Source organism: Eulemur rufifrons, chromosome 14 (genome assembly GCF_041146395.1).
Source record: "Eulemur rufifrons isolate Redbay chromosome 14, OSU_ERuf_1, whole genome shotgun sequence".
In the NCBI taxonomy this organism is placed as follows: Eukaryota; Metazoa; Chordata; class Mammalia; order Primates; family Lemuridae; genus Eulemur; species Eulemur rufifrons.
In genome coordinates this window covers 35,572,975-35,587,410 of record NC_090996.1, presented here as the reverse complement: position 1 = coordinate 35,587,410, position 14,436 = coordinate 35,572,975, and the positions used below count along the sequence as shown (strand labels likewise).

The 14,436-nt window shown below is 51.9% G+C and overlaps 1 protein-coding gene across 1 annotated transcript in view; it reads right to left on the bottom strand.

Moving 5' to 3' along the window:
* Window positions 1-14,436, bottom strand: part of IFT140 (intraflagellar transport 140) — an 82,573-nt gene that overhangs the window by 38,414 nt on the left and 29,723 nt on the right. Inside the window, exons 15-18 of the mRNA XM_069487114.1 lie at window positions 9,969-10,096; window positions 7,716-7,875; window positions 5,843-5,974; window positions 2,053-2,252 (exon numbers count right to left, since the gene is read on the bottom strand). Coding sequence (XP_069343215.1) covers window positions 2,053-2,252; window positions 5,843-5,974; window positions 7,716-7,875; window positions 9,969-10,096 — 620 coding nt within the window. The remainder of the gene's footprint in view (window positions 1-2,052; window positions 2,253-5,842; window positions 5,975-7,715; window positions 7,876-9,968; window positions 10,097-14,436) is intronic.

Genomic DNA, 14,436 nt, shown 5'->3' with positions numbered 1-14,436 from the left:
GTAAAGCAGAAGACCCAGGCAGATTTTCTTGAAATATCCATGATATTCCCTGAGTCAGAATTATAACCAGAGAGTACGGTTCTATGACAGAAGCATGTCAGTAGTGTACGTCTTGCTCCTGATTGTTTTTCTTTTTCTAAGTTAAAATAAATGCAAACCTCTTAACTCTGTCTAAAACTAGTGTTTTGTCCATCTACACTGCCACATGAGTGAAGAGAATTTGCTCAACTTTTCTGTAATTTTCTCAGGCTGACGTTCAGAGAAGGGTTGAAACGACCTGTTCAAAGACCCAGTGGAGCACCTGCCCTTGTTCATGTTTCCGTTCAACCGAGTCTCAGAGCCCTTGTTCCTGCACACGCTGGAAACTCTGGCCACGTGATGGCAGATCAAAAGGTGACAGAATAGGAGGGAAGAAGTCTATATGCTTTAAACAAAAAAATTCAATGAGATTGGTTTACTTTTTTCTCCAAGAAAAATCTTCAACCTCTCATCAGCCAAATGCCTGGTGGGCTACAAAGCGCCCCCATGATCCACACTGATTCCCAGTAACAGCAGCAATTCCAAATCTCCTAAGTCTGCAAGGGGCGCATGAGCCACAACTCCACAGATTGGCAGAAAACCCTGAAGATCTACACCTCAGGGATGGGAACCGGGAACTCGGAACCCGGGCTGCCTGACCCCACGTGTGACCAGGGTCCCGTGCCCAGCCTGGCTGCTGCCTCTGACTGAGAGCCTCCCGGGGTAGGGATGACTGTGGGCAGCTGCCAGACGGGACAGTGACACTGGGGCTGGCGGGAATTGTGCAAAGCCAGGGCCTGGCCACCCGCTGCCCTTCCCTGAGTAACCGCCTAGCTTTGTTGCTTTTGACCTTCCAGCAAACGTAAGGTGATCAGTTTAGATTTTGAAGCTCATATGGCCCCAGCAATTTGTCCTCAACTGACAGTAACTGAAACGCGTTTATGGACCAACCACCTACGACACACCCAGCACACGCGTGGAGAGAACAGGATTCACCCCTCAGATCAGCACAGGAACGCAGACAGCTGGCGCTTAGCTTCCCCTACTTGACTTCTTTCCTACGAGGGATTTTTATGTCTAATCATATGCTAAAACTAATTTGTTTTTTTTTTTTAAAGAATAATGGGATATTTAAAACACTGCACAATTCTGCTCATATTTTGTACATGACTGTTAACTGTACGTAGAAATTTTAACCCCAGCCACGTAGTCAGTCACCGTCTGTAATCGTCTACATCAAGTGGAAAGCTCTCAAAGAGAGGCCGGGCCGTGCCGCTCAGTCTCTCCGGCACGTTCAAACCCGCGGGGAAGGAGGAGGTGTGGCCGCTGCCTCAGCAGGACAGGGGCCCGGGGACGGGAGTCACCACTGCAAGGTGAGGGAGGGCTCGCTGCAGGTGACTTCACTGCACACCCTTCTTTTCCCACTTTCGTTTTATTCTTTAATAATTTTTTTGCCCTTTGGAAATTAAAATCTGTCAAATGTACTTGTGAGGAATTTCTGAATTCTCTCAAGAACAGAGAGGAAGGCTGTGTTTGCCGACAGCCTTTGACTGATAACTTCGTTCAGAGCACTTTTAATTGTGTTTCACCTTACTGTTTTTATCGTTTGGTTATCAAAACGTTTTCTGTTTAGGAGCAATTATTCCCAGAGGGATGGGTATTACAAATATTTAGCAATTGAAGAACTTTTGACTAGGAAGCATCTACAACATTTTAAAATAAACCAAAAGAAATGAATAACAGCCCAAGAGGATCCCAGCACCACAGAGGCCAAGAGCCGGCTCACCTGGCCCCACATCCAGCTGTGCGTCACCAAGCGCCCCTGCTGTGTGGCACAGTGCGCCAAGCATGCCCTGGCTTCTGCGAGCTTGGTGGCACTTCACTGAGTGGAAACACCATGAAATACACCATGACACCGTCATGAAACAGTTAATGGTTTTAAAAAGTCTTACTTAGAAGGAAGGCACAAAGAAAGGAACGACCCTAAGAGGTGTGCTCACCATCTTTTGACATCTCAGTGAACGAAGTCCTCACCTTTTGATGAGTTTAATAGATTTGAAAGCTTCGTCCATGTCGCCGATGGTAACGAAGAAGCTGAAGTTGAGCATGGCGTCCCGAGTGGGCTTGTCGCAGTCCTCCAGCCCGGCAAAGTCCCGCAGGGGTCTCCTGGCCACCATCTGGGGGACGTGCTGGTACCCAGAATCCGACCTGTCTTCTCCGTCTCCTTCTCCAGGCTGAACGACAAAGGGCCCCATTTGTGTCAATGCACAGGCAAAGCCAGTGCCTACGCCCAGTCTCTTCCTCCAGACTCCTGCAGTTACGGGGAACCCACCTGCAGACAGACAGAGACTCAGCAACAGGCCAAGGGGTCTCTGCCAGAGCCACTGAAACCCTTAGGGTCACTGGAAACTATCATCGCTTGGGGTCTGGTTTCAGATAATGAATAGCATGAACTTAATTTTTAGCCTCTAACCCACTAATATCAAATTTTCAACAGTTAAAAATGGCTATTACAGTTCCCATCTCCCGGGTTTGTTTTTGTCAACCATAAAGAGTTTTCTACTAGCTATAGGTCAAGTCAGACACGCGTACTTATCTGCAAGGTCTCTTAAAATTAAGTACTAGGTGCACTATTTCAGGTAAAATTTTCTGAAACAGTAACCCAGATTGGCTGTGTATCCTCCACTCGTGTTTGTCAGAACAGTTATTAGCCGGGCCTGGCGTCCCCCAAACAGGCACAAAGAGGCAGACACATTCCTGCGGGCCCTGACTGAGAACACAGACTCACAAGTACACAGGGCCAGCCTCCTGGCCTGGGTGTCTTTTATACTCAGCACCTGCAAACAGGAGCTACTGAGGGGATGCTGCCCCCCACAGGCCCCCTCCACGGCCCCCATCCTCTCTAGTCACGGCTCCTTCCTCGTGCGGGTCAGGGCGAGAGCCCTACCTCATGCCTACCGCTTTCTCTCTGCAGGTCCCATTGCTCTGACGTGCACGTGCCTTCCCGTGTAAAGGGGACCATGACATCCTCCTGGGCCAGGCTTCCCTATAAGTTACTGGTCTCGTATCTGCTTCTACTCAGTGCCTTTTTTTTTTAAGACATGGAGTCTTGCTCTGTCACCCAGGCTGTACTGCAGTGGCACGATCAAAGCTCACTGCAGCCTCGAATTCCTGGGCTCAAGCAATTCTCCTGTCTCAGCCTCCTGAGTAGCTGGGACTGCAGGTGCATGTCACTGTGCCTGGCTTCCGTGTGACTTCTTGAAGGGTCACTTTGGCACCTGCCTCCCCAGCTCAGTCCCATCAGCTCCTCGTCTCTCTGCTCCTTTACAAGCTAACCTGCAGCCCCAATGAGCAGGCCTCAGGGAGGAGACAGCACTTGACCGGGACCCTACAAAAACTGGTGGGATCTGTCAGACTCAGCTGCAGATGGGGAGGCCCCCCAGGCACAGCACAGAGCATAAACAAAGGCCCTAAGGCAGACTTTGGACCAGGGTGGCTTGAGTTTAGGGTCCATGGGTCACACCAGGCAGGATGCTGAGTGCTGAAGAGTTTGGGCTAATTCTGCACTAAGTGCATTAATTCTGCATTAACTGTCAGAAAATGTCCATGCACAAAACCGACAGAGAATTCCTGCCTGCTCCGGCCTTCCTGCAGTAGCGTTGGCCTTGGTGCGGATCTAACGAGAGGCAAGCTGGCTGCGTGAACACTCGCGGTTCTTGCAACCCACCACACCCTGTTCACCTGCCTGGGCTCTTCGTGCTGGTCCTCACCAGAGCCCTGTGAGGGAGGGACGGATTATGCCGTGTCACACAGACTAGAGCAACCTGCTACTGTTACAGGGTGCAGGGGCTGGGCACTCTCTCACCGACCGCCCTCGAACGTGAAGGCACAGGAAGCCCTACAGACCAGGCTGCAGAGTCTGAATGAGGTAGGTCATCTGGGTGAGGCAGCCATACGGAGTGGAAGTGCTCCATGGCTGTTCTTCACCAGCACCTTAAAGGCTGTGTTGATCAAACTCCCTATACTGCAAACATCGGGAACCCAAGTATTTTCTGTATCACAAACACCCGTGGAAACAGCTGCCCGTGTCATGTGCCAAGCCAGGACCAGAAGTGCCAGGCTCCTCTGCAGCTACGCTAAGTGCCAGGCACCCTGCTCAAATAAAAAGATGGCACCAAGCGTCTCAGGCTTCTCAACGAACCTCGTGAAAATGCATATGCTGGCTGAGCAGAGAGTAGCAGTGCACTGACAGTCGCAGCTTAAAATAAAGAAGGAAAAGGATCTTGGGAAACTACAAAGTTACGGTAAAAAACAATCGAGTGGGGGGTCTGTACTTACAACTGCATCATACATGCCTCCTCTCTGGAACAACAACTAGAGTGATGGGAACATAAAGGAAGATGAGAAATGAGAGAAAATAAAAGACACATAAACGTGTGAAGAAACAGAAATCCACTTGTGAAATTAATGGGGAAAAACTAAACAGAAAGAATTTAAAATATTTTTCACAACTTTTTGAGTTCTCAATGAGAAATTAAAGCACATAAGGGATACAAAAGAAGAATGAAATTCATTAAAATGCCAGTGTGGTGACATTAACCTATTAAAAATAAGAGCACGAGGAGCCACGCAGTGGCACGGAGCAGGCCCTCCACTTGGTACCTTCCAGTCTGCACACAGACAAGCCCGTTTCGAGAACGCAGAAGTGCGCACACGGACTGCTCACCACGCCACCTCCAGTGGCTGTGCAGCTTGCTTTACCTGCGACACGGGGACACTGGAACCAGCCGTGCCCAAATTCATCCTGGTTCTGAATGCTGAAATCACCGCGCACAAGGTTCTGGCAGAGACCTGCACACACCCGGCCACGTAACTGACACACACCAAGGGGCAGCACCTTCCACCCCATGTCCTTTATATCAAATCCTTTTAAAGTAGCTAATAGCCCTGGGAGAAGCGTGGGTGGAGCCAACAGAATTGCTTTTGACTGTTGGCAGTTTACACGGTAAAGCTGGTGTTAGCTTCTGAGGCCATGTAGAAATGACTACACATAGACAGGCCTACATGTCTCTCCTCTTCTCCAAATGTCCCTCTGGGACATATTCCCCTGTCCCAGTTTAAGTGCCCCACCTTTGGTTACAAAAGTAACACATGCTACTTGTAGAAAGAGTCTCACTCTATCACCCAGGCTGGAGTGCAGTGGCACGATCACAGCTCACTGCAGCCTTGAACTCCTGGGCTCAAGTAATCCTCCAGTCTCTGCCTCCCAAGTAGCTGGGACTACAGGGGTACCACCACACCCAGCTAACTTTTCAATTTTTCTGTAGAGATGGGGTCTTGCTGTGTTGCCAAGGCTGGTCTCAAACTCTAGGCCTAAAGCAAACCTCCTGCCTCAGCCTCCCGAAGTGCTGGGATTACAGGCATGAGCCACCTTGTCCAGCAAGAATATGTCATTTTAAAATAGCAGATAGAATGGAAAACAGAAAAGCTAAAAGCTGTCAAGGCTTTAGTGGGAAAAGCCAAGGGGGAGGACACGAGTTCTGGCCCTGAGTCATGACAAGAGCCCCTTAACCAGATGACACTGCTCATTGTGTGACTTCTGTCTAGCCCGAGAGTCCTAACTTTTCCCAGCACAAGAGGCCCCAGTGTTTGGGATTTTGGGTGGGCACATTATAGCAGATGGCTGAGCTTCTTTACTGAGTGCAGAGCCCCGTGGGTCCTCAAGGGCTAACTCGTACTTCAGGGCCCTGGGGCGCTTACAAGAATACAGCCAAGCACGGGGGCAGAACAGAAAACACCTGTGCGTGTTTCATGGGGTTCATACCTTTTTTGTGAAGTAATAATGGGGCACTTGCATCCCCAGAAGAGTCTGGTAGGTAGGAGGCCGCGGGAAGCTGTCATGAAGCAAGAGGCCACGCTCTTCAGAAACGAAGAACGACAGAATCAAAACCTCTGCCTGGGAGAGAAAGAAAACATGCTCGGTTTTTAGTTTGGCGATGTGATTTTCTACCTGGCTCCTACTTTCCATTCTCACTGCCAGAATATTTACACATCCACAGAAAGCAGGGAGCGGAGCAGGTGTGTACAGGAGAATATGCTCTTCTCCTCGCAGCATGCGGCCGCCATGTGTGTCTCTACCAGGTGTTCTCAAACTTTCTTTGGCTCCACTTTGGAAACACCAGCTCAGCTTCTGGAACGACACACCTTGTCCAGGTTGCAACCACTGGGCCCTTCGAGTGACTGCTTTTCTTACAGCAAAAACTGATCAGTCCACCCTGAGTCGGTGACTAAAACCCACAAGAGCTCTTGTGTTTTAAAAGTTCTCCCCTTCGGTTTGCTTACTCTGATTTAACAATCAATAATATCAACAACAAAAAATGCCTCTACTCTGCTTCCAAGGAAGAGGGAGCACACAACAGAGAAACTAAGTGCTCCAGTGGACGTGTCACACATGATTTGGAACCAGAGAGACAGGACTGCACTCTCACCTGCTGCTGCTCTGACCAGGAACTAGTGAGAGCTCGCTCCACAGCTGCGCCATCGGCGGGCACAGGGCTGGGACTAGTGAGAGGTGAAGGGAGGGTGGAGCCTGTCCCTCTGCCACGGTGCGAATCCCTGTGATTGTGAATTATCGTCACAAAAGGCAAGAGAGGTACTTGGTGCAAGTGCCCTGACAGGGCCCAGCCCTCACTGGCTACTCGTGTGCTCTCCATCGTCCACCTGGAATCACCGCCACAGCTTCTACCATGCACACACTGCCAGCTGCCTCTGGTATTTTGTTTCTCCCATTCCAATGACAGAGATGCCACCTCAATATATTTTATTGTTTGGTGTTTCAGAATCAAGGACTGGATTTGCTTCTGAAAATCTCAGAGTGTCGACACTGACTGCAGATGATCTGAGGGGGGCTAAGCTCTTCCATCCTGGTAAGGGGAATCCTTTGGCACGGAGTCAAGTTCTAGGCCAGCTGCCCTTTGCTAACTTACCTGAGGACCCTACACGTAAACTCCTCTTGGAACGAGTGGGTCATAGAGAGACACTCCAGGGAACGTCAGATGTTCCGTAAGACACAGACTTGGAAAACATCGGGCTCCCAACCCCTGGTGGTGGGGAGACGGGGCCCAGGGTTAAGTTCTGAGAGCATCAGAGTGGAGGTGGGAGGCCCCGAGCTGGTGGGGACAGAGGGCAGGGACTCAGGCACAGGTGAGTCAGACTGAGTGGGAATCGGCCTTGTTCGAGGGTTGGGGAACGTTGTGGCGTGAGGAGTGCACACGCTGCCTCGAATTCAATCACAGGATGTGCCACCACCGGCCGGTTAGCTCACGTTAACTGTCTCAGGGAAGAGATCTGCCCTAGTGAGAGCAACATTAACAGCTGAAATAACAGGGGAGCCAAACACAACACTGGGTCAGACCAGACAGACAGGGTAGAGCAGCCCATGGGCGTAAACCCTGGAGAGGACACACACACGCCCTAACTTCTCTACAGAGTTCAAGAGGGATTTAGCAATTATAAATTCACAGAAATTATTCTGACTTTGCGGTGACGCTCCCTCTGGTGGGAATCGTGAGGCAGATGGTCTACTCCAGGTCAGAGAACTGTCATGACCGCTGTCTCATAAACCCCGTCAGGAAGCTCTTAAGCCTGGCAAACAGTCACCACGTGTGTCTCAACAAACATGATGCGGCAGGTGGTACCGTGGGGCTGGCGTGGGGCTGCCTGTCCGCCGACTGCGGCTGGGCACCCTGCGCTTCCTGCACCGCAGCCTCACACACGAAAAGCCGGGGCTCACTCTGATCCCAGAAATGGCTCACGGGAACGCGATTCGCCAGTCTCTCGTCGGCAAACAGGTGGCTCCTACAAGAAAAGGGAAGACCCGTCCTCAGCACTGAGGGGAGCACCCCTGGTACCCGCCACCAACCTCCCCGCACTCATCCCGGGAGTCGGATGGCCTCCACTCCACCGTGCTCCACCAGGGCCAGCCTTTGCACCCAGCACTGCGCACCCTGTGGGAATGTGCACTCAGATTTTAACAAATTGGTTAAGAGTCTGAGTAAAGTCAAGTTTGAGGGGACAGAGAATCACGATGCTTTGATGCCGCAGGTCTGTGGAGGGTCCCAGACTCTTCCTGTCCTCTAGGACGAGCGGGCAGACCCTGCAGCAGAACAGCGCTCCCTGCCGGGCAGCACTGAGCTCTGGGTTGTGGGTCGGGGACCAGAGCCCAGGGCTCAGCAGTGACCCTGAGTGAGGCTAACCCTGGGCCCTTCCATCTCTAAAATTCCACGTTTCATGGGCCCAGAACTCGAGGAGGTACTGTCGGGAGACAAAACGTAGGGTGGCAAGGAATGGACGAGGTCTCCACAGAGGGCGGGCACCTGAGGGGAGAAGCCCGAAGGCGGAGGGCAGACACTGCTGGGCAGCAGGCCGTGGTGGCTGTGCAGGAGGACAGAGGTCTGTCTTACCAACACGAACACCCTCACGGGTGCCGCCTGCGCCCCACGCTGGAGGGTCCCACAGCCACGTCCTGCCCCAGCAGGGTGCGGAAAGCGGGCGGATGTGGCCAGCTCGGTGCTCTGGACAGGCGTTCACTGAGTGCCCACAGAGTGCCAGGAACACAGGCCGGCTCCTTTGCAGCAAGACTGGCCTGGCAAGGGACGCAGCGTGGACGGGAGGGAGGTGGGCAAGACTCAAACGTGGGGAGTCGCTCAGAAGGCTTCCGCGACTCACTGAAAGGGAAGCTGTGAACAGCGACGGAGATGAGAGAACAGCGTGAACTAAGAGACATTCCCAAGCCAGGAAACCGGGACTGGGGCACAGGCAGCAGGGATTCAAGCAGAGGGCAGTGCCACGGTGTGGACCTGGGTGGCCAAGAACAGTGGCACCAGGGCGAGCCCGGAACTTAGAAGTGAGGCTGAGGCAGGCGGCAATGTCTAAGCGGGGGTGGTGGGGTGAGGGGGTGGTGGTTAGAAGTCCAAGGCGACGTTTTCTGAAGTGGGAGACGGGGCTGCGCTAGGCGAGGGGTGAAGACCTAAGTGTTCAGTGGGGAGTCAGTGGTGAGAGGGTGAGGTGGGGCCCACCAAGTCAGAGAAGCTTCCAGAAAAGGATCTACAGATCTACAGGAAGGTGTGTGGTAGAGAGGCACAGAGAATTCAGGAAGGCGGGACAGAGGATGTGTGTTCAGAAGGAGGGGGCCTTTAGGACCAGCAAAAATAATCAAGCATTAAAAAAAAAAAAAAAGACTGAAAAAAATTAAGTCACCAAATCTAACATTTTTAATTCCTCTGCCCTTCTGTGAGCCACTGATTCAAGCCTGGAGGTTTCTGCCTTATGCTCCTCTGTTCTGCCACACTTTGCTGCGTACACACCGCCGAGCGTCAGCCTCTCGGTGACGGGCAGCAGCTCACCCCGGCGTCCTCCCGTGCAGGGTGCCCTGCACGGTGCCCTGCTTTGCAGAGTCAGTTACGGAGCATGAGCCAAACACCGTGAGCACTTAATGCTCCACAAATGTGTTTTTAGTAGCACAGGGAACTACAAATACACATTACATTAACGCCCTGAAGAAAGACGATTAATTCTTCTAGAACTACATTCCCTACGAAGACAAATGCCCTCCCTACCAACAGAGATGCTGATGGGTCTGGGGTCCATGCGTTACTCTCTATCCTGTGACTCAATGGCCATTCCTGTGGCACCTTGGCCACAGCCTTCCAGAAGTTTCCACTCAACCAATCCCAGAAGTTTACACCTGGAGACGAGAGACCAGGGACTTGAACCCATCCCACCTGCCCACGTGTGTTTCTGTTTCACTTTGTATTTTTATGACTAGTAATTGCTAAGGTCTTTTGAAGTTTGATGTATAACACAGCAACAAACTGCCTAACAGTTGAGAAGTAACCAAATATTGTTCTCAACACTTTTTCCAACAAAATCCTCCCAAACCACAATCTTACTTAGTCTCTTGCCCATTAAAGGACAGCGTCTCTCTCTGATCAATCTGTCCAGTGTTGAAGTCGAAGACAGTCACCGTGTCCATTTCAACGTCGTAGAAGCAGATTCTGGAATCGGGGCTGTTGTCAGCCTGGGGACGAGAAAACCAGAAAGCTTGTGGTGCCGCGTGGACCAGGGGTCACACATCTGAGAAACACACCTGGTGTCAACCAAGTGCACAGCCCACTCAGCTTCCGAGGAGAAGCTTGCTTTCAGCATTCGTAATTTGAACATCAATGACCAATTATCTCACTGAAACCATTTTTTTTTTTTTTTTTTTGAGACAGAGTCTTGCTCTGTCACAAAGGCTAGAGTGCAGTGACATCATCATAGCTCACTGCAACTTCCAACTCCTGGGCTCAAGCCATCCTCCAGCCTCAGGCTCCTGAGTAGCTGGGACTATGGGTGTGTGCCACTATACCCAGTTAATTTTTTCTATTATCGGTAGAGACGGGGTCTTGCTCTTGAACAGGCTGGTCTCGAACTCCTGAGCTGAAGTGATCCTCCCGCCTTAGTATCCCAGAGTGCTAGGATTACAGGCAGGAGCCACCGCGCCCGGCCCTGAAACTGTTTTTGAATTACTACTTTATAATTTCAGAGAATTGAAAACAAATTCTAAAAAACTGTGTCTAGCTGCTCTTAATAATGACTTGAAATGTTATTTTAGTTGAGGAAGATTAAACAAATGCAACTAGAAACAAAGAATCTAGATTCTGATAAACCAGTTCTCACAGAGCTGTGCGAAAATGAAATACATTTCATGAAGACAGGACAGCTGGGCACTGGGGCTGGCCCGTGAGGTGGTGAGTGTTGTCCACAGTAAAGGGGGCCGGGAATGGGGAGCCTCTCGAGCTGCGGCAGCACCCGCCCTGCCGGGGGAGGCCAGATTCTGCACCTGCTCCTCAGCCAGCTGAGGTTTCTGGCGCTGCTTCTGGGAGGCTTGAAAGGCTCTACTTGCATGTTCACAGCAGCACCGTTCATAAGAGCCCCAAAGTGGAAACAATCCTAGTGTCCATGGGGGAAAAATGGATGAACAACATGTGGTCTATCTATAGAAGAGACTATTACTCAGGCCAGGTAAGGTGGCTCACACCTGTAATCCCAGCTCCTCAGAGGCTGAGGCAGGAGGATTGCTTGAGGTCAGCAGTTTAAGACCAGCCTGGGCAATGTAGGAGGACCTCATCTCTACAAAAAACTTAAAAATAAGCCAGGTGTTGTGGCATGCACCTGTAGTCCCAGCTACTTGGAAGGCCAAGGGAGGAGGATTGCTTGAGACCAAAAGTTGGAGGTTGGTGTGAGCTATGATGACACCACTGCGCACTAGCTCAGGTGACAGAGCAAGACCTCATCTTAAAAAAGGACAAAAACAAAAAAGGAATATTACTCAGCCATGAAAAGGGATGAAGCACTGATGCATGCTACAACACAGCCGAACCTCGAAAACAACATGCTCAGTCAAAGAAGCCAGTCACAAAGGATCACATATGAAACGACCAGAATCGGCAAATCCACAGAGACAGAAAGCAGAATGGTGGCTGCCAGGGGCTGCGGGGAGGGGGAATGGGGAGGAACGTTTAATGCGTACGGGGTTTTCTTCTGGGATGGTGAAAACGTTGGGAATTAGAGGTGGTGGTTGCAAAACACTGTGAATGTACTAAATGCCACTGAACTGTTCACTCTACAATGGTTAATTTTATCTTAGGTCAATTCCACCTCAATTTTTTTGAGACCCTATTTTAAGAAAAAGCTATGTTAGTGCCCCCAAAGTGCACCTAAGGTCTTTACTAATTAAAACAAAGTTTCAGGCAGTGGGAGGAAGGATGTGGCCCCATCAGCAACAACAGCCCAACAGAGGAACCGCCCGAGGGCAAGTGTTCGGGTCTTTTGTGTGTCACTGGTCTACAACTGCACCCAAACACTGCCTTTCATACTGAAATTGCAAAATAAATGCCTGTTGAATTGAAAGAAATAAAAGTAGAGCCTGGTTTGCACCACCCCTGCCCTAGTCTGATGAAGCCACCCTGGGGGTAGCTTAGGCTTAGGCCGTCTAAGAGCTGCCCAGGAGATTCTAACGTGCAGTCGAGGCTGAGAAACTGTTCTGTGCTCAGTTTGATGAAGTGCTCACAATTCCAAGTTCTCCCCTGACCTCACACACAGCAGGTTCTCAGCCTGCCTCGTTCTCGGCTCCCTTTCTTCTCCGTTCAGCACCACTGTGGGTCTCCCTGTTCTTTCTCCCCTTGTCCTGGATAACCTGCCACTGAGGTCAGGACCCCAGGAAAGAATCTCAGCTACAACATTTACTGGGTGTCCTCGATAGTAAAGCCAGGGCAGTGCAGGTGCAAACCCGACAGCTACACTTGCGGCGACTGTCTCACGGCTCCTGGCCCCTCACCTCCCTCTTCTTAGCCCGTGCACAGGGAAGGCACGTGTGGGCGGGCACACAAAGAACCTGAGGAAAGGGAGCCTCTACACTAACACCTGTTTCCCTCTGACCACCGGCAGGGAGGCCCCGAAATTCAGCCTCGTTCGGACAGAGCTCGCCCAGCACCTGACATGATGCAGACGCCGGCTTTGGGTCCTGCGCACCCAAAAAGCAGTGCTGGGGACCACATGCTAGGTAGATGGTGGAAAACTTTATTCTAGCAGATACTTGAATGGTAAATGGAATGTAAGTATTTTTAAAAAGAAGGTAAGAAAATGAAAATTTGCCAAAATTTTAGATAAAAAGAGACGCTACAAGCTTAACCACAATGGAAGAAATCACAAATTAAAATCAAGAGGTTTGACTACACAAAAACACAATCTTTTCAACATCTTTACAAATGCTATAAACAAAATGAAAACCAAACCACGACCTGGCAGAAACATCTGCGACAGATAGGAAGGGCAAAGAGCTTCTTCACCCCCCCAACCCCACTCCCTCAGGCTCAAGGCCACAGCCCAGCCCCCACCCGCAGCTGCCACAGGAGAGCTACAGCAGGGCTGGGGCCACTTGGCACCATGAACTCCTTTGTCACAGTCAAGCTTTTTCTTCTGCATTGTTTTCAATTCCCGATGCCACGCAAGTGAGTGTTCCCGATGCCACGCAAAGAGGCGCAGCGGACAACCCTTGCTCAGGCCTCACCTGCCTGCCCGTGCTGTTCCCGGAGTCCTCACCCCAGGGTGGCAAGGACTGCCAGCGCCACTAGACTGGTGCACATGGTCCCTGGCCCCCGTGAGCTGTGTTTCTGTTTCTGTGAAGCTGCAGCCTGGTGCTGCCAGCCGCTGGAGAAATGAAGGGAACCATCCTGCCCCCACTGAGGGCTCCTCCTCAGAGGCCCCCACCTCCCTGACCGCACCTGCTCACTCGGCTCCCCAGGGCCCAGCCGGGTTCTCAGGGGAGCATCTGCCTTGGGGATACCCCTAGTCCCTTCAGCCCCCGCAGCCAGCCCTCCCCTCTGAGAGCCAGGCCACGAGCCCCTCCCAGCACCTCCAGCTGACGTACCCATCTTCCCCTCAAAAGGCTCCTCACCTGGTTTTCTTTTCCACCCCCCACCCAACTGCTGGGGGAGCCTTCTGACACCCCCACAGCCAAAGCCAATGGATCACCAAGCCCCACTATGGCTGCTCCTACCGCATGGCCAGCAGGGTCTAGCTGGCCAACCCTCCAGAACAGCCATAATGGGTGCCAAGTGGGCTTTGGCACCCACTGCCCTCCTTAGCCCACATTCTAGAAACAATCCTCTAGAAGGATGGTAGTGACATTACCCTCCTTCCCTCCGCCTGGGTGAAAGTCAGCCCACGGACCACACCACCCTCAGACTCGTCCTTCCTCCCCGGAGGCAGAGCCGTGGTGAGGCTGTGCTCCGCCAACACAGGCCCCTGCCCTCGCTGCTCCTCTGCCCCGACGCTCTCCCAGTCTCACTCTTGCCTCACATCTCGGCTAGACCGTCACCTGCTTGGGAAGCCACCCTCGACCACCTCTGCGCTGTTCTACGCTCTCCTAGCTCGGCTCTCGCCACAGGGGCGGCATTCGCTTGGCAGCTGCCTGCGTGACTGCCGTCTGTTCACCCACGGTGGGGGCTGGCTCCTTCTGTGGACCCGAGCACCTCTGCACCACAGTGCCCAGCACAGGGCCTAGTCTGCCACAGGCAACCAGCAGCTGCCCCTCAAATGGGTGAAAGAACAAACACTGGAGGGTGGCAAACAGACAGCAAGGCCACCACCGGGTCCCTATGCCCAGCTGCCACCTCCCTTCCAGACCTTTTGCAGGTGGCTGTCATCGATCGCCTGCACATCGATGTCTTCCAAGCAAGATGCTGGAAGGTGCCCCTTCAGCAGTCCCTGTCACTCTTCTCGTGCCAGAGAGGACTGAGTTGGGTGATGAAGAACACAGAAAAGAAGTGAGGGAGTTGTTTCTCTGAAGAAGAAACAACTGCTTATGATGAAATA